The sequence below is a fragment of the Helobdella robusta genome (assembly GCF_000326865.2).
Source record: "Helobdella robusta unplaced genomic scaffold HELROscaffold_5, whole genome shotgun sequence".
NCBI lineage: Eukaryota > Metazoa > Annelida > Clitellata > Rhynchobdellida > Glossiphoniidae > Helobdella > Helobdella robusta.
The window spans coordinates 3,953,039-3,974,448 of NW_008705254.1; the positions used below are offsets into that span (position 1 = coordinate 3,953,039).

A 21,410-nucleotide genomic window follows, 5' to 3' on the forward strand; every position below is an offset into this window, starting at 1 on the left:
GAAAAAGACGTATATGCAAACTTTTTGCTGTGAGGGCTGCATTGAGAATTATTTGATCTTTGAAGGGCCGCATTGAGAACTATTTAACCTTTGAAAGGCCACCTTGAAAATTATTTGACCTTTCAAGGGCCGTATATGTATTTAAATAGCTAATTTTTTCGACCCGTTGACTGAGAGGGAGAATTTTTAAACGTGTCTTTTGTGGCTGACGACCTTTTTTGGTAGTCATGTTCGTACGTTAGTTTTTTTCGATATTTGTTTATACGCTAGTTCATTTATTTATTCGTCCATTCATTCTTTATTTCATTCATCCATCCATCCATCCATCCATTCATCCATCCATTCATTCGTTCGTTCGTTCGTTCGTTCATTCGTTCGTTCGTTCGTTCGTTCATTCATTCATATATCCATCCATTCATTCACTGCCACAAATTTTCACAAAGAGTGAAAAAAGAGGTAACATAAGTAGCCAACTTGAACGGCAGAAATGTGTAGATGAATGGTTCGTTCAAACGTCCAAAGTATTTAAGATATCTTGTAAAATTTGCTTATTGACCAATAACACTACAGTTTTATAATATGCTAAAAATATTGAAAAATCGGCATTATTCAATTTTTTCAATTAAATTTTTTACAACGTAATATTAGTTGTTATCATGAAAAAACAAAGATATTTGAATGAATAATAATTTTTTTTACAATGGTTTGTTATAAATGATGAGCAATAAAATAGCATGTTTATTTACGAACTTATGTGAGATGAAATGTTTTACAATAAATTATAAAATATAGTTACAAATGCTTGTCTTTAAATAATTGCCGTCTGTACACGTACGACAAGTTATATTTAAATGTAGAAATAGATCAAATGTCACAAATTGACGAACGAAAATATCTAAACCATGATTGAAAACATTGGTAGAATGTTATTAAACATTGAACATTAAACATTCAAGAAGCCGATGACTGATAGAACGTGTGAACAGTTATGTACTTGTATGTACGTAGGGTGAATACGCGCGCGTGGTCGGCATTCACGCATTAACTTTATTCAAAACCACACGCGGCGATGACGGCTTGGTTGTTGTCGCTGTTGTCTGCGTGCGTTGCTGCTGCTAATCCTGGTCCACTGTCTCCCAGATCTTGATTAGGAAGGCTGTAGTCGTCCGTGCAATCCTCATCGAACGTCATCTTGTGTCGGCGATTAATTATTTTAGTATATTTAAATTGAAACTTGATCGATCAGTTTCATTACAGCAACTTTGAAATTAAAGATTTTACACTCATTTTCAATAAACTACATGGAATGTATTGAATTTAAGCTTACGTCGTCGCTACAAACTGGTTCGTTTCCATGACCAGCACTGTCCTTTTTCTGGTTGAACGTTTTATAAATTAATTATTAAGGCTCAAATTCTTTTAAATTGGTTAAGCTCATTAACGCTCCAAAGTAAACGCTTCATAAAAATATTGAAACAGGTAGGAATAAATTCCAACGAACGAATTAACGAATAAACAAGCGTATCAAACAAATACTCATAGAGGAAAATTTCCAAACAGATAACAAATGAATAAACATTATTCAAAGTTTGTATATAAAGAAACATTTTCTAACCACACAGGCCACCGTAAAAATAAAAGCGAGATGGAAAAGGATGTAGATGCTTCCGAAAATGCCAGCAGCGATGTTGTCCAGGTTGCCGACGAGAGATTGATTGCACTTTGTGGATGTGTAAATGAAGAAAACGATAGCGTGCCAAACGCAGATGACTGTCAGGATTCCCATCAGTCCTAATATATATCGATCCTGCCATGTGGAAGGCAGGGATTGTCGCAATCCGATAGTTTAACACTTAGTATAAACACCATTTAAAATTCACAACTAAAAAATTTGTATTTAACGACTTGCCAAAAAATGTCACCTCGTGTTTAAAACTGGCAATTTGAAACTTATTTTCATTGAAAAGACCACCAAAAATATTAGAAAATAATAAGCAACGAACGAGATAGGTGAGGTAAGAGATGCTGGGCAGATTCTGGTTGGCCACAAATTTGAATGAAACTGTCGTCAACAACAAGATGAAGGTCAACTGAAGGCGATTTTGTGGTAAGGTGAAGGAGACGGAGAAGGTAGCGAACGACAAGCTGCATATCAACGTCTGCGTGGAGAGTTGTTTCGTTGATTCTTGTTGTGGTGGTGATGATGCCAGGTAACATTTCAGTTCATATTCAATGTTATTGTGTGTTTCAAATGATAAACTTTGTTTCAATGTAATTATGAAATAAGCGGTAACATTGGAGATGGGATTTGTAGGAGTATGAGCACAACTATGTAGGAGTAAAATATTGATTGGTAATAAATGAATTTATAATAATAACAACAATAAGCAAAGACAAGCAACTAACCATAATAACAAAAATATTCCAGAAAAAGAATTGTGGCCTCCTGGAGACTTTACAGGAAGCACCGAATGCAGGATGTTTCTTGGTTGTGTTGAATGATTCCTCCTTCACCTCCTTCCACGTCGTGCAGCCATCGTGCAGTTTCCACTCCTGCACGTCAGCAAACGACATGACGTTCAACAGGCATTTCTCCTTTGGATCCTCTATCAACTCCAACTCTGATTGGTCACGATCTGAGATCACTGAGACCGACAAATCCTTATTCGAAAGTGCAGAATTTTGAGTCAGTTTGAACAAATTAGACGACGAAAGTTAACTAGTTTGAAAACTTCTCTTTCCTTCTTAGAACAGACTTAACAATAACAATAACTATATTTTATTTGGCCACAAAATTTGATGAAAATTTTAACTTACTTAATTTGTAACCATATCTTTTCTCACAAAACACAACATTTACAGATAAATGAAACCTGTGTATCAAAAGGGAACTGGTAAAGTTCCATGAATTCTAAGAAGGCACCGGTGACCCTTCTTTTCTCGCAGATGATGGCCTGGCCGAAATTATCAAACGTTAACGTGTGCCAGATTTGCTCTTTTGGCTCTCCAATGACGTTTTCAAGGGAGAGGCGAGGATTCCAATACAACTCCCAATTAATCGGGTCCTTTTGCTGTTGTTCGGAGATTGTTTAACAATGTTATGTGTGTAATTTGCTTCTTTTCGTTGAATTAACACTTGGAACTTAAAAATTTTTGCCAATTTGTTAATATTCAATGTTTTTAATTTAACGTTTAAAGAATTTGTCTCTAGTTTTGTAGTCAAATTTTTACTATGTTTAAAATAATTTCAATTTTTTATTTTTATGGTAAATTTTTCATTGCAATGCCCTTTGCTTTTTTGAGAAGAGATATTAGACTAATTACATTTTTCAGTAATCTGAACACACAAAATTTTTCAAAAACCACTTCAACAATTTTTTAATTATAATTTATTATTTCAACTGAATATGAAAATTCAAGTCTAAGAATTTAGTTCAAACTGTTATAACTATTTACAACTTAAAAAGTGCTTGTGAGCCATCGACTTAGTTTATAGAAAGAAGTTGGAACGAACCGATTTAAACTTGCCATCGAGGGCAGGTTCCCTCCACTTGCACTGAATGAAGACGTCAGCCGAGAACTTGTCACGCATTGTGTCGATGTCACCTAACTTCAAGATCACTATCTTCGTGAATACGATCACCTAGTTTATGTTGCGTTCATGTTCACTTATCATGTTTAACATATTAATACTGAAATAAAAATAAATTTCGGTTTCAATTTATTCAAAATTGTATGTAACTTTACGTCAAATATTGGAAAAAAAGTTTATTATAAAATATTAAACCATGTATTAGCAGTCGTAAAAATGCAAAACCTTGTCAATTCGGTTGGGCATTTTGGCAGAGGATGCGAGCGAGTGTTCCCTACGGAGACTGCTTAACGTCCTGGGAACCTTCTTCCCCTTCTCATCTTCTTCTAGGGACAGATCCTTCGTCAGGTGTTTCTTGATGCTCACCTCCAGTGCTCTCAGTGCATTACTGAATTGGACCGAATCGTCCAACGTGTACAATCTCTGTTTGTCGTTTTCTGACGTCATGTTCGCAACGGTATCGTACGTTGTTCTCAACACGATCTTACTGGTTAATTTAATTGTTTTTATTTGATTTTTATTTGGAATTTTTCATGTGCGAAGCAGTAATAGTTTCATGTTTGTAGTTACGAATGAGAATGTCAAAAGTATCCCACAGACGACAGATTTAAAAATTTCACAAAATTTTTACAACAATGTTTTCCTGAGCAACACGTCGGCAACAGGCACAGGAACAGCGAAAGCCAAGAGACAGAACGGCGTTTAAATTCTATTTGTGGAAGTAGGCATCGAATGTTTTTTTTTTTATATTGACGGCTGGAGCAAACAGCTCTTCATAATAGCTACGCCTGACGCACTGAATAGGCCTATCTTTTCTATCCTCATGTCATGTCAACCAACATGAATGTAGTACCATGTTCGATGCATGTATGTTATAGCTTCTATAAATACATACACATATTATTTATTTATATACACATATGTATGTGTATGTTACATATATATATATATATATATATATATATATATATATATATATATATATATATATACAATTATTTATTTGAAAATATATTCAAAGTGTGATAAACTGATAGACAGGAGATGAATGAAATGTGAAAGAATTTGATGGCGGGAAAATATGATTTTTGAATTTTTAAATGATTTTAAAGGAGATTTTAAATGATTTTAAGTAAAATATATTTTACTCATTTCTATTTTGTGTAAGGTCAGTGAAGACAGTTGTACGTTAATACAAAAGTTGTACATTGATATGCATAAAAGTTGCATGTTTGATACAAAAAGTGTAAATTGATACAAAGTTGTACATAGATACAAAAGTCGTATATTGATATTACATTAGTAGAAGAAATTTTCCTTGTGTGAATGCTCACGTGATGTTGATGTATGCATGCGTTCTTATAATCGTTTATTCAGTCGACAATGAAATGAATTGCCATTGTTCCACGAATGCTTCTGCTTGCCTGAAAAATAAAGGTGCTTACAAACGAATGTGTCTATATTGTATGTATGTATCGTTTTGTATGCTTGTTTGTATATATGTATTTATGTATGTCTGTATGTCTCTATGTGTGTATGTATGTATGTATGTTTGTTTGTTGAGATATTCGGTGTGTGGTTTTACGTAAGATCATCTTGAATATACATAAGCAAGCGCATGTTTGTACGTGTGCATGTATAAAAATTATATTGTTTGCGATAAACAAAGCAGATGAAATCTCATTCCCTTTCATAGAAAACTTCATAGAACAAAAACAACAACAAAAACAACAACAACAGTAAAAACATCAACAAAAACAACAACAACAATATAACCAACAATGAAGATAATATTTTCAATAAAAACGAATCAAATAATTAGTAGCAATGACATCAGTCATAGCAGTATAACACCAGAGACAGAATAACAATAAAAACAACAACTACCTGTCAAAATTATAAACAAAATTGTAGAAACAACATTAAAAAAAACATTAATAACGTCTCTTAAATTAATAACTAATATTATTGTCATTACCATAGATGATTATCACCACCAGCCCAAGAAACGTGGAATGGACGTTTCTCGAATATTGTCGAGAAGGGGGGTACAGCACGGCAAATATAAGACCCGTCTCTATGGTTACCACTATGAAAATATGTATTTAGTCGATGTGTGTGTGCTTATGTGATGGAATGCATGAACGTTCTGCTAGTTATGATGGCTCCTTCATTTTTATTGCTATAATTTTAACAATTATCTCTAACATTTATTACATATCAGCATTTGTTATTGCTTCAGCGATGATATATGGTAATGGAGTAGTGATGTTGGTATGAAATGAAGAAAGTGGGGTTTATGGCTGTTTAATTTATCCCTTGAACATTTTTAAAATTATTTTACGTTGTTTCGATGAAAATCAGAGACAAATATATTTAAAATCATTAGCTCATCAACAGATTTTTTAGTTTTATTGACTCTAATATGTTTGGGAAAGAATTGTTTTCTAAACCATTGGAAAGAAATGCTAAAAATGTACTTTTTAGACTTAGTGATTATCATTCTATCGTCAATATTAATAACGCAATAGTGATAATAACAATAAAAATAAGAATAATAATAAAGGGCAGTCTGATGGCGAAATGAATCTCTTTATCTTTTTTCTTTCTTCTCTCTTTCTTTCTCATTTTTTTCTTTCTTTCTTCTTCTTTTTCCTTCTTTCTCCTTCTTTTTCTTTCTTTTAAACAATCTCTCATTCAATAACTCTTAGCCTCTTCTTTGCTGTCACGATTGTCATCAGTGTATTTGTCCTTGCTGTATTTGTCACCATCATCATCACCACCACCACCATCATAATCATCATCATCATCATCATTACCATCATCATCATCACCGTCGTCATCATCATCATCGTCATCATCATCACTGTTGGAACTGATTATGTAATCATCATTATACAGCTGTCTATAAAAATAATTAGGAACAATAAGCGGGTCTTAATTAACAGTCCGCATCATTATCATCACCATTAACGTCATCATCATCATCATTAACGTCATTATCCTCATTATTATCATCATTTGCTACATCATTATCACCATCATTATATGAACGCACGTACGCACATAAATATATACAAATAAATAGTTATTTTAATAAATAAATACATAATGCGTATATGGATATGCGTGTGTATATATTTATATACCTAGATATATTAGTGTGTAAGTGTGCATTTGTGGCGTGTTTGTGTGTGTGTGTGTGTATGTGGTGTGTGCTTTTTGTATTTATAAAAAACAACAAAGAGCCAACACAAAAACTGAACATACAATTGGGGAGCGAGAAAAGGTATGAGAAAATTATGGAGAAACTAATGACAGAGCCGCAAATAATTGGGTCAAAATATATGAAAAGAAGCACTCGTGATGATCTCTTGGTGGAAAAACTTTGCACATGAAAGCAGCAACAACAGGAAAGAAAATACGACCAGGTAAAAACGTTAACCTAGAATTAACGAAACTTGTGTTGACGGCAAAAACTGCAGCAACAACAACAACAACAACAGCATTAACCACAATCACAACAAGAGCAGTAGCAACCACAACAACAACAACAACGACAACATCAACAAACGCAACTACAGCAACAGCAGCTGCAACAACAACAACAACGACAACATCAATAATAACAACATCAACAATAGCAGCAACAACAACAACTATGACAACATAAACAACAATAACAATAACAACAACAACAACTATGACAATATTGACTTTAACAACATCACTAACATTAATGAAATATCAGCAACTACGGGAAAAACATTAATTAGAACAACAAAAATGACAAAAAAATACGACGACGATGACGAAAATGTCACCAAGATTGTTTACATATCGACTGTTTTCACCATGGCTACCCAATCGATCTTACAATAAAAATAAATTTGTTGTTGACGATGTTGTTGTTTGCGTTACTGCTTTCATGTTGGCGTAATTGCTGTTGTTGTTGTTGTTGACGACGTTGTTGTGTTGTTGTTTTTGCTATTATTCATGTTATCGCTTGTGCTGTTGTTTATATTTGATGTAATTGTTGTTGTTGTATATGCTGTTGCATAAGTTAACACTGATATTGTTGCTATTGATACTTTGTTGATTTAGTTAATGTGGTTTATAATGTTGAAGCTGATGGTTATGATGAAGCTGATTTATCATATATCATTTATGTGGTTATATATTATATATAGATGTGTGTATATGTATAGATACGTGTGTGTTTGTGTGTGTGTATGTGTGTGTGTATGTGTGCGCGTATGTGTGTGTGTATGTACTCACTTGTTTGCTTATTTTTATTCATCTAATTATTTTTATCTGCATTTATCTCTTATTAATAGATTTATTTACCTCTTTTTCTATTTATAACTTAATTTATTTAAATTAATTTCATTCAATTGTAATTAATTTCATTTCACCTATAGCTCGTTGAACTTTTGACCGCCCGTGGTTTTATATACGTCTGGTGTCTTTTGTTGAAGTTGAAACATTTAGAAAAACTGTGTCGACGACGATGATGATGATGGCGGTTGTTATTGATGTGATGATGATGATAATTAGAATGATGATGGGAAAGATGATAATTGATAATAATGTGGATTTTAAAGAAGATGAGGAAGATGAAGAAAATGAAGAAGAAGATGATGATAATGATGATGATATGATGATGATGATATGATGATATGATGATGATATGATGATGATGATATGATGATATGATGATGATATGATGATGATGAGGATAAAAATGACGATAAAGATGAGAATGATGGTGATAATGAGGAGGAAGAAGATGACGAAGAAGATGATGATTGGGATGATGAAGATGACAGTTGACAGCGGGAATGATGATCAAGTTGTCATCCGAAGTGAATGTTTATAGCAGTGGAGATGTCAGCAACCTCCGGAAAATGATGACAACGACGATTTTATGGTAAAGTTATGTGTTGAATAAATAACGAATAAAATTGACTGAAAAATAACAAAACATAACAATGTGAATGAATAAGATGATGATTACGATAGCGATGGTGGCGGTGATAAGGACGATGATGATGTCTAGTCACGATGCTTCAACACATGTTAAACAATGTGAGTGAAGAGGATGAAGATGTCGATGATGATAGTGAACATGAGGAGTGAAAGATTGTGATAGCGATGAGGATGTTGATAACAATGGTGGTGATGGTGACTGGAATGGAAAATTTGGATTATTTGTTTGATGAAAATAATTTTTTATTGAATTATACAAAAACACACGGACACACACACACACACACACACACACACACACACACAAACAAACAAACAAACATGTACGAAAAAATAACGTTTCTTTTGATGATTTGCAATTTACTTGCAAACATTAGGTGCATTGATTCTACAAAAAATGTAATTAATCGAGAGGGCGGCGATGATGATGATGATGGTAATGATGATGATGATAATAGTAATGATGATGATGATAATAAAAAAAGTGATGAGACCTTGCTAATTAAAGTTATTATTATTATAAGTCTTATATTTAATGTGCCAAATGGGGTAATGATCTCAAAATTTTATTATAATTAACACAACTACAGTCAAATTAAGATGATAAAATTATATATCTTAATGATACATTGTAATTATACATGAAAATGATACATTAAATTGATATAATGATGACGACAACGCAAATGATTAATTCAATTACATGACTAATCATACATGAGACGAAACATCAAAATGATGATGAAGATGATGGTTTCTTAGACACTTGTCTGTCTATATATGAAATAAAATAAATGAAACTATTTAAGCCAGGGGTGGGCAAACTTTTTGCTGTGAGGGCCGCATTGAGAACTGTTTTACTTTTGAAGGGCCGCATATGTACCTAAAAAGCAAAGTTTTTCGACCCGGGGGAGAGTTTTTTTAAGATTTGTGACTCCTTTTTTTGTTCATAATGCCTGGCTGACGACCTTTTTTCTGGCGAACAAGGCCTCGCGGGCCACATAAAATAGCTTCGCGGGCCGCCTCTGATTTGAGCAACTCAATTGGTCTGCCGTTCAAATTTAATCATTTATATAAAAATAAATTTATTTATTCATTTAAATTATAATTATATAAACAATTCTCTTTTAAATATTTTTCCAAGGGACTAACAACAAAGACACAGTGCTTGTATCAACAAATACACGTGAAATAACGCATGACGCACATTGCACGTGATAAGTGGGCTCTCTTTGCAGTCGAATTCGGTCAATGCATCTCCATTGCCAGACACCTTACCGTTACACCAACACGTCGCCGCAAAACACAAACAAGTATTTTTTTCAATTTTGTATGACTTTTTATTATATAGCTCCACTTTTAATTCATTCAAATAAAATGAAGATAATTTCATCTCAATGATAAAAATACTAATAAAAGAGTAATGAAAATGATCGAAATTTAAACACCAGGTACCAACCATTAAACGTTGGATTGTAAGTTCGCTCTTCAATTACATGAAACAAAATAAAGGTAAACTTTTCCACATAATCGAATAAATAGCCAGACGGTACAACAGACAAAATTAGCGTCATATACATACGCAGGCCCTTGAAGAAGGGGTCACTAGGGTTATTTGGCTTGGGCCTTCCAGATTAACACCAATAATATTCTAAGAGTAATAAAAATGATAATAATTATTATAGTTATAATAGCAACAATGACGACAACAAAGATAATAATAAAAATATATCACCATCTAACAAAAAAAATTGTATCTATGTATGCAGATTGTTTCCATTCAGTTGGCTGCGTAGATGCCGACTGAGATGACGATGGTGAAGATGATGACTCCAATGACGTGGACCAAGAGCAGTTGTGGTGGTAGCGAGTTTAATCGCTGATTTATTGATTGATTGAATGAATGATTGAATAAGTGAGTGAATGAATGAATGAATGAATGAATGAATGAATGAATGAATGAATGAATGAATGAATGAATGAATGAATGAATGAATGAATGAATGAATGAATGAATGAATGAATGAATGAATGAATGAATGAATGAATGAATGAATGAATGAATGGAAGCTTGAATGAATGAATGCGTAGATGGATAGATGAATAAATAGATGAGTGGATAGATTAGATAAATGGATAGATTAATAAATAAATGAATGAATGAATGAAAAAAATTATAATCATATCCTAATAACTAACGGCCGGAACTTGAACTCTTGGTTCTTTGGCTTCTCCTTCTTCATTTTCTTTGTTCTGTCTGTTTATTGCTGCAAAGTAAGTAAACAAATTGCAGGAAGCATTATTTACCGAAAACAATTTAAGAGAAAAATATAAAAAATTGGTAAACCAGCGAAATTTTTCTATTTGATGACGTAATGGATACAAATTTTGCACGAACTTCTAACTCTTTCCTTGTAGAACTTGATGGTATAGAGGAAGAATTCGATGAGGGCCTGCCACCCCATGTGGCCCAACACGACCCACGGCCACCAAGAAGGCAGGGTGAGTTTGGAAAGAAAGACTGACAACAGGATGGTGATCACTGTGGGAAAACGTTGATATGTCGTTAGTGCGAAATAAATACATTTTCCATTGCCACGAAAAAAAGTTATTATAACCGTTTTGACAACATTATTATAGTCGTTGAAAACATTTGGTGAAAAGCTTTAAGACCAAAAAAATGAATAGATGAATCGAAGAAACGACAACTGACATGCGATGAAGTATGACGTCTGACCGATGACGTAATGAAACAAATCGAAGAGCCATCGATTCTTGCTCCGTATGTCGCACCTGAAGAAGGCCAACACGGCCTGTTGAAATATTCCTTTCATCAACCAATTTATTTTTCTGACGTCAAGTTTTTGTTGCATTGTCTACTAGTTAGTAACAAACAACGATTCAAGATCTAGTCACATCAAATTACATCAACCGCAATGCAACTGCAACAACACTCCAAAACAACAAAAACCACATCATTGCCAACGTAGTAAAATAAAAAATAACGAAGGAAGAAACTTGCATTGAAGACAATGAGAACCGTTACAATTATACCGAGTACCGGATGGGCCGCTCCGATTCCATGCACCTGGCGACGAATGTCGAAATTAAATGCCCCATTTGTTAGTTGCATGTAAAACATGTCAATACATATTATACATACACCGTTTTGTAATGTTTCCCAACATGTTGAAAAATATTGCAGATTACAACGCTCTAGTATGAAAAAAATTTATGATAACTATGACAACAAAAAATGAATGAATGAATGAATGAATAAATGAATGAATGAATGATTAATGAATGAATGAATGAATGAATAAACGAACAAATGAATAAATGAACGAACGAGCAAACAAAGAAAGGAATGAGTGAATGAATGAATTAATTAAACCAATTAAAAAATTTAGTTAAGTTGAGAAAGTTAAGTTAATTAAACAATTGGGAACTCACGATAGAGTAGCGGCCGACCTCAACGAAGATGAGGACGAAAGAAATGATGGTAAGCAGGATGGCGGACATGAACAGGATGAAGTGGAACTTTTAATTGTTTATTATTTTTTAATTATTTTTATAATTATTTAAAATAATGAATAAATATAGAAATATAAAAAATAACATATATTAAATAAATATTACTTTAATTTCATTCTCCTTATTTTATTCTCATATATTCAGACGCTTACATATCATTAACTTAACTCACATTATATCATTTTCATATGAGTAAATTAAAAAAGGGATGTGATGTGTCTGATAAACTTGAGCATCTTGCAAAAGTAAAACCTGAAAAAAATATTAACAAAACGTACAGAGAACCAGAAAGGCTTGTCAAAGATTTTGATTCTGATGGACGAAATTTTGAAGTACCTAGGAAGGATGACGGCCACACTGGCCGCGAATGTCCATGCAATGACCATCAGGACGCCTGTGTTTGAGCGTTTGCTGCTATTAATATTAACATCATGTCATAGAGTTGTTTTGTTTCAATTGTTTGCAATCCGTTTGAACGGTGGACCCGCACAAATACACACATATTTAATAACTTTATACTATGTTTTCCAAAAGAACAACACGCACACACACACACACAAACACACACGCACACACACACACACACACAAATCAAACTACAAAACAGCTACTAAAGCCATAAAACAACGATGTTGAACAGTTGTAACAACATCAGCGGCAACAGAGAACCAACCAACCGTGAATTTTAACGTTGTATTTCTCCACGAGACCAACGTCACTTATTATTTCCATGGAAAAAGTGAGAGGTCCGTGTGAGGTGGCCCACTCGTGGTTGCCCAGATGACCCTTCCTCTGACTGCCACTGGCCACAAGAATGTAGTACTCGCCGTCCCCTGCGAATAGAACTTTGTCGTAATCTGCGGCGGATTCGTCCTTAATCAAGCGGCTTCGACTGCCATCCACGTCTTTGTTGGTATTGCCACTACTTGCGGTTATGTGGTATCGGTGGAATTCTGTTTTGAACAATGCAAATGAGCAGACGACCTCTCCGTCGACGTATGTGACGTTGGATAGTTCAGGGAGCAGGTTGTACGTCGGCTAATGTAGGTCAGGTCAGATGAAATTATGTGGGTCGGTGTCACACTTTTAGTTTGATTTCAATTAAAATTCGTTTTAGCACTGTATTCTTTAAAATGTATACAATTCAACGCTATAACCTAGCCTAACCTAATTTTTATAAAGTAAAAATTTTAATTTTTATAAAGTAAAAATTTTAATTTATGAAGTGCGTTATTCAGTTGAAAGCGGTTCACCACCTTTAAAGTTTTCAGTTCTCGACAAATTACATCATCTTAAAATCATTTCGACAATTGAAATTTGTAATTTTCTGGTCATGCGAATGACCAACGACAATGATGATGCTGGCTAACATTTTTAAGTATGACGTTCTGCAGATCATTCTCTTCAACGAAGTTCCAACTCATCTTCACACCATTTGGAGTGCAAGCCACCACACTGTCGTCTGTCTGGAGCGGTGATTGGTTGATGACAAACGATTGATTGGCTGGTTGGTTAGAAGAAAATTGATTGCTTGGTTGTTTGACGAATGATGATTGCATGGTTTATTGGTTGTTGATTTAATAGTATTTTTCATTTGCTTAATGAAAAATATATTGAATGAAAAATTTGGTTAGCTGGTGATTGAAGTTTGAATATCAGATCACCAAACTGGAGGCATAAAATTGTGAGTAGTTAATTACTATCTGACATCTTCGTAAACATTAAATGACAACGCACGCTGATTCATACTTTAAAAACATAGAAACTTTTAATAAAAACGACGAATCAGTATGACTAAGCAGACTGAAACGAACCATTTTTGAATCTTTCGACAGAGCTATTGCGAAATATTTGTTCAACTCAACTTTGGCCCTTATTTCAAAGTGGACAGCCACCTGGTCCACAAACCACCGAATTTGGTAATTCTGAACGTCGTTTGAGATGTTGTTCACTTTGCTGACCAGACCGCTGAACTCCTGCAAACAATGGTGGTGGGCACCTACTTATTAAATTATTAAATGCCTGATGATGCACTCGACGAAATTTGTGTTAATAAAATCCACTACATAATTATCATAAATGCTAATGTTAATGAAAACATTTGAACAAACTTTTGAGGTAATAAATTATATTCAAGATTGAAATTTTTTTCATTTTAGATTCGTAAACGTTGAACTCACCGGCGTCCCAATATAAACTGCGAAGAAAAATAAAAATATATTTAATTAGATTAACACAACCTTTCAAGTACAGGGAAATTATTTACGCAATGAAGATTTACTCAACGGCGTCTGATGCATTTTGAATGTGTATTCAGTTAATGAAACTTGTCTTTACATTCACTAACTCGAGGGGTTTTTATTAAAAAAAGCTGATTACAACAGGGTTCATAATAACTAATGTGCACTTGTACGCTTTAAAACTGGGTCACTCAAAATAAATGTTAAATTAAAAAGTTATTCCGATGAATCAAATTAAATTGAAGTGAGGTGAGGCACGTGAAACTTGTTCAACCGACTGTTTTAGGTCTATGAACGAATGTTAAGTCAAAAAATAAAAAAATCGAATGCTGAACGAGAAAACTGAATAAACGAAAAAGAACATTTGTACGAACGCTGGTGTGAACATCTGTATGAACAATGAAATGACTAAACGCAAAACAACCAAACAGTAAATGTTTGACTAATTTATGAACGAACAAGCGAACCAACAAACAAATGAACGAATTAATTGAGAGATACCTGGATGGCTTACAACCTTCCAGAACAGTGTTGCATTTCGTAGAACCGTTGCACTAGACGTTTTAAGAACATTATGAACATAACTTGATATATAACTATAATTATAACATGAATAATAAAAATAATATCATCAATAATAATAATAATAATAATGATTGTAATAAAGATAATAAATATTTTTTTAAAATCATCAACAGATAACCAACTTGAAAATGATGTATCCCCTGAAATCAGCACTGTTTGACGTCCATGTGAACTCACGCTCCGTGTGATTGTGCTTACCTTTCTGTGATAACGTGTCGTTCTGTTGAAGATGAGAGTGTTAAAAATTTTCAGAATTAATGACAGTATTAGCAGTTTAAATAAATATTATTTATTTATATTTACGGTTGAAAATATTAATAACCTTGGTGGTTTCATGACTTGCGTTATTGCTTCATTATCATCACCATCATCATCATAACTCTCGTTATAAGCATCATCATCGTCATTCTCGTTATGAAAATCATCATCACCATCACCGTTATCACCACCAACTTCATCATAATCATCATCACCATCTTCGTCATCATCATTATCAACATCTCTTAACTGTCCTCATCACCATCATTTCTCTTATCATAAGAATACGTATTAGCGACTCACATCGCACGTCAGGGTGGTCCGATTGATGACGTCAAAGGTACCGACGGGCCGGTCCATGTGATCCCTGGCTTGAATGACGTAACCCTGAAAGACCTCATCTATCACGGATTTTATCTTGACTGTTTTGGTGTGGTGTGGTGTGGCGTGATGTAGTAGAGTAAGGTGTGGCCTGGTGTAGTTATGTGTTAATAATGACAATGTGATTTTGTCGTAATGTGATGTTTGTAACGTTATACTACGGTGAGTGTTTTTAAGAATTTAAAGCATCACAAAATTTGTATAATAAACGGGGATCGTCTCTGTTTTTGAACTCGACGGCAAGAATGCAACTACAGGTGTGCAGCATCTAACAGTTACAACATCTCGTCTGCCAAAATATGGCATGGTGAAAATCATGATAGTAGTGTATGATCTGGCGTGATGTGTAGAGATGATTAAGATGTGATGATGGATATGTGAGGATTCTGATAGTGATTATAATGGGAAAATATCATATTGTAAGGATGGATAAGATATTGGGATTTAGGATTATAATTGAGATATTTAGGATGATAGAAGCCTAGGGAATAAAATAAATGATATCCAATGAATAAAACAAAAACAGAGAAACAAAAAGAAAACAGTAGAACAAAAAAATGTCGCCAATGGATTTAAATGTTAGAAGATCACAAAGAAATCTGGACCAGAAAACCGCTACAACTAACACCAGATTTCGCACGTATGTGTCTGTATAATAAAATTTTCGTAAACCGTTTCGATGATGTAGACATACACAACACAGAACACAGACACCTAAACACATATGCGTACATACATCGGAACACACACACACACACACACACATACACACACACACATACACACACACACACATGCACGCACACACACATACACAATCATGTTTGCTAAATATTTATTCAATAACATTCCAACATAAAATTTGACCATATTTTAAAGATATGAAATATATTATAGTTTAATACCTCACATAGAAGTATCAGTTGTAGCATGTATTCAAACGTAAACAAAAGCAAACGCCATAAAATTTGCACACGGAATCATCAAAATTAATTATAAAGATACGACTTCGAAAGATGACAGAAAACAGAACTGAATGAAACGAGCGTAGACAAAAAAAAATAACGTAAAAGATTTTTCGCAACTTTATAGCCGCAAGTGCTCGGATTAAATTTTTTTTATTGATTTATATTTTTTATTTTTTAGGATTTTTAGTGATAACATTATTACGTACTGACTTCCTGCTTGAGTATTTACTGTTATATATTTTTTATTTTTTTTAAAATTTCTAAGTTTGGAGAAACAACAATCTGCAACTTTTTTGATCACTGGTATAGACAGAGTTATCAAATAAGTTTGATCGTAAAGTTGGTATATTAAAAAGTTTATCAACTTTGTGCAAATCCCATCCGGCTCTTTCTTGCTTCTTAAACGCATAAGTTTTCAATTAACGGATGAAAAACGCTTGCCACAGTTTATATTAAATATTGTAAAAATTTTTAAGTTCCTAAATAGTTTAATAAATTAATTTTTTTAATTTTAAGGAACAAAATATGTGCGTAAACTTGCGTACAATCTTGTACTGACAATAATCCGGTAGTTATATAGTTATGTACCCAGAACAAGTCATTATTCTACTTTACAACAGCCCAAATTGATTTATGTAAATTTAGTTGAACTAACATTTTGAATAAGTTATTAATTTTTAGAAATTTAAAATAAAAACAAATTAATATACAATACAATTGTCAAGAATTCAAGTTGTTAAGAAACACAAAAAAAATTCCACAAATAAAAATATGTAAGACAAAGCATGCCATGACTGCAACTGCTTTTTATCGCTATTAATATCATCACTGTTAATCATAAAAAAACGTTAATTAATTTTTTTGAACTTTTAAAGCCAGAGGCTCAAGGCTTGAATGATAATTAAGAGATGCCAGTTCATAAATGACATTAGACTTTTTAAAGTGAGTTATTTATTTAAAACAATTGCCTCAAGTTATCTAATTGTCCTTGTTTAACTGTTTTCTATTCCAATCAAACTTTTTAATTCGGTTCACTTTATCATTACAACTGAAAAAATTGTCTAAATATAATTTTTTAAAGTGAGTTTCTCAAAGTAATATATGTGTGTATCAGCATATACATCCTATGCTTCGCAACCATATTTTTCTTAGCTTATTAAAAGCATGCAAAAACAAGGAGAACATGATATAGAAGAGTGCTAGAAGCAACTAAGGCAAAAATGTAAAAATATCTTTTACCCTCTCATCTTTCAGAAAAACTTTTCACAAACATATTTGCTCATTACACACATGTCACATGCATTTTTCGTTCATCGCATACCACAAACAATACAATGCAACACCGACAAACAACACAAACAAAACAACGAAGCAATAAATGGATACCAAACCGAATTTACTTCAAAAACAGCAGTTACAAGAAAAGAATAAAAGCGTTGTTATAGAAATAAATTACGTTTCCATGCTCCTTCCTCACGAGAGCACGTAAACAGACTGATTTGAATTAGATTGTACGGTAAATAGGTCATTTGGATTCATTCGTTCTTAGGCTTTCTTACGTCACATCTATAGCAGGTTTCCAAACAATGGAATCGTTTGATGATTGAACGTTTGCACGTATTTGCAGTGTTATGCAAACTAATATGGGATACGCCTGCGTGTATGTTTCTTTTTGGAATTATAAATAATACTAACGATGGCCTTCAGACTTTCATTCATTTAAAATTTTTATTCGTCATCTATATATAGCTGAAGATGTCGCATGTGTGGCATCAGACAGTGCTTCTCAAACTTTTTGGTATCGCGGACCGGCAGTTATTGGACACCACTTTGAGAAGCACTGATGTTATGAATGCTTAAAATCATCTTCATTTTTCAATCAAATAAATTTGTACCATTATAAAAATTAAGCCCATGTTCACATTTTCTATCATACTTGAATTCAAACAGCTAAATTAATATAAAATAAAGGGCGTTATTATTTATGTTAAAATTAAACTGACGACAAGCTGAATGTGAACATGTATGAAATAAAATTCATCGTGATATTTGGTCTACAAAATGTGCTAAGATGATTTACGCCTCAGTCTGCCTTTCTTTATTTAGCATGTTGTTAGTTTGTTATGCGTTTTGTTAGCTTGTTATTCACATTGTTTGATTGTTACATATGTTGTCTGTTCTCTATGTTGTTTGTTTAAAACGTATGTTTCTTACACTGTGCCTATTTTATCCAGCGTCTGAGTCTTTTATTTTTGTGGAATTTTTTCCTAATTTACTTTGTTATAATAAAGTTAACTAAATGATTAATTAACAAGCATTACTATTGTAAACACAGATGAACAAAACAATATAAACAACAGCATCAACAACAACAACAACGACGACAACAACAACAACAGAATACATTGCTGTTAAAAATAAAAAAAATAAAAGTTAGAAAAAAATACCAAACACAAACTAAATAAAAAGAATAACAAACCAAATAATTACGGGCGCGTGATAAAGTAAGAAAAAAATGTGAAGTATTTTCAAAGAAATCAAGTTTGAAGAGAGAGGATGTTGCGAGTAACAGTTTGCATGTTATGTTTCAATGAGGTTTTTAAAAACTAATCTGAAGTTTTTTTTTCTCCAAAGTTTACATGCCTAATAAAGTTAAAACTAATGGAGTATGCGTGTTTATTAATTATTTAAGGAAGAATGGGTTAGGCTTTTAAATAAAAGCCAATTTATACAAAGAACCTAAAAGTTTGACATTGAAACAGCTAGAGGGCTAAACCTACATAGCTCTTTTCTCAATTTCTCATATAACTTCAAACAACGATCAAAAGGTTATATATAACAAGTGCACTTTTCACTTAACGCATTAAATGTCTGTGTGCAGATGGACGGATTGGTAGAAGTAGCTACTTATTTCCTAAGTTGTTCACCGCGTTGAAGTGCCATCGCAATCTGTAGTCACGACCGAACGTGTAATGACATTCAAACACTCATGCTTCTGAAACTTTCATCTATTATTTTTCAGTACACCTCTATCATGTTACAATCAAACAAATGGAAGTTTTATGGCAAATAGCAAAAATGTTTCGGTTTTATGTTTATCTATCTGCTTTATAGTAGAAAGCTAAAGTTGTCTTGTGTTGTTTGATGTTTTATTGTCTATTTTTCTATAAAAATGCTTACACAGTTTTCATTCGGAACTGCTATAAATATTATTATTTGATCTGTTCCTTTCGAAAGATATTGTGCTGTTTCAAAATGTAACAAAAATTATGAAAACTATCCGCAGTCTTTTGCAATGTGTTTATATCAAGCTTCCAAGAAACGCTTGAGAAAACATTACAACCAATTCAACAGTAAAAAAAATGCAACAACGAAAGAGCAAAAACCAGCAGCAGCAGCATCAGCAGCCAATAAACACGCCACCAGCAACAAAACGCACGACCGAACACAACGAACGAACGAGACAGCAGATACGATAGAATATTGTTTACGCTGGCTTCACAGATTAACCAAACAAGCAAGCAAGATGAAAATAATTACTCTTGTTCCGATTACTAGCCTTGGCATAGCCCAACAACTTACGTGTGTTCCTCGTATTTATATGTACTACTATACATTATGCTAGGCAGTTTAATTTGTTTATACAAATAAATCTTTTGTTTATACAATTAGCCTTTACATATATCACGATGGTATGCAAATTAAGCGTTTTATGCACGAACTGCTTTTATGTAAGCTTTGAACGTTTAAATGCAAGGTTGAACCAATATACGTGGGGCATTATTAATTAAAAAAATGAATACATTTAATAATTATTTAAGAGTTTGCCGATCAAAAGGTTCCTATTAGTATCTGTCTATTATTTATTTTTTAGATATTTTAATAAAATCATTAAACCAGATGAGCTAATGAATGCCTGAAAGTTATGTTAGCATCATTATTTGCGCCTCTAAATGTAACGTAAAGAAAAAAATAATAATTTGAAGGAAAATTTAGGGTGAGATTTATTTTTAAACTGTTAAACAACCACATTTGTCATTTAAATTTATAAAAATTAAGAAGAAATGGAATAAAATTTGAAAAGACATAGAAATTTGCCAGTGATGAATAACAAAATTATGACGTAAAATAAAATAAAAATTTCGATTTCTGAAAACAACATTTGTAGTAATTGATTAAATTTTACTCAAACTTAATAAACTTTAATATGAATATTTTGATTTTAATCAAAACAATTTGTATTACCATCATTGTTTTCACTTGCAGAACAATCTTTACAAAATTCAGACTTTTCGAGTCATGGCGATAATAAAAGTCATAACAATGATAATTTTTCCTAAGACAACAGCCAACCAAGTTCAACGTACCACAAGCCACCACCCACCTCACCACGCAAACTCACAAGCGACAGACCACCGATCGCCAACAGATTTTCCCACAACTCCACTCTTTCCAGAAGGTGCAGTAACTTTCAATACATCAATAACGTAAGGACAGCTTGAGGCTGGCGAGAACGCAGCAGTTATGTTTAGAGTTTTATTTCCATCGTTGATTGTTGCCTTGTGTACAGGTAACAAGTGATGGCATACTACGTCATAGTGCAGGCCAAAGCCCGGAGCACCTTTTCCACAGAATGCATTTGTTGGTCCGAAGGTCGTTTGTTGAATGGTGAAGAAGATAAGAAAGAGAGAAGATGCCGTAGTCATTTTAGAGTGGCGTGTAACTGAATGAAATGGTTTTGGAAATTTTTTGATTTTAATAAATTTTTGGCAACTACTACTGAATAAATATACATAATTATTGAACTGTCTACATACAAAACGAATCTGTAACTATGTGCGTACGCTAACCTGGAAAGTTCAT

The 21,410-nt window shown here is 33.2% G+C and overlaps 3 protein-coding genes across 3 annotated transcripts; all 3 read right to left on the minus strand.

Moving 5' to 3' along the window:
* Positions 1-680: 680 nt before the first annotated feature.
* HELRODRAFT_189241 (hypothetical protein) lies at positions 681-4,336 on the minus strand. The gene is made up of 8 exons (XM_009027355.1): positions 3,818-4,336; positions 3,515-3,643; positions 2,874-3,071; positions 2,407-2,661; positions 2,004-2,159; positions 1,616-1,807; positions 1,328-1,375; positions 681-1,191 (listed from the first exon to the last, which is right to left on the minus strand). Exons 1-8 carry the CDS (start codon positions 4,037-4,039, stop codon positions 1,048-1,050), a joined length of 1,344 nt encoding a protein of 447 aa, XP_009025603.1. The 5' UTR covers positions 4,040-4,336; the 3' UTR covers positions 681-1,047.
* A 5,561-nt stretch (positions 4,337-9,897) lies between these two features.
* HELRODRAFT_189242 (hypothetical protein) lies at positions 9,898-18,076 on the minus strand (the record flags this gene model as incomplete). The annotated part of the gene is made up of 16 exons (XM_009027356.1): positions 9,898-10,219; positions 10,299-10,458; positions 10,781-10,848; positions 10,980-11,123; positions 11,295-11,394; positions 11,553-11,669; positions 12,035-12,121; positions 12,394-12,509; positions 12,793-13,153; positions 13,486-13,581; positions 13,930-14,091; positions 14,296-14,312; positions 14,857-14,909; positions 15,063-15,160; positions 15,502-15,620; positions 18,004-18,076. The coding sequence occupies 15 exons, from the start codon at positions 18,074-18,076 to the stop codon at positions 10,339-10,341; spliced, it is 1,731 nt and encodes a 576-aa protein (XP_009025604.1). The 3' UTR covers positions 9,898-10,219; positions 10,299-10,338.
* A 2,856-nt stretch (positions 18,077-20,932) lies between these two features.
* HELRODRAFT_163504 (hypothetical protein) lies at positions 20,933-21,410 on the minus strand (the record flags this gene model as incomplete). The annotated part of the gene is made up of 2 exons (XM_009027357.1): positions 20,933-21,270; positions 21,398-21,410. 2 exons carry the CDS (start codon positions 21,408-21,410, stop codon positions 20,933-20,935), a joined length of 351 nt encoding a protein of 116 aa, XP_009025605.1.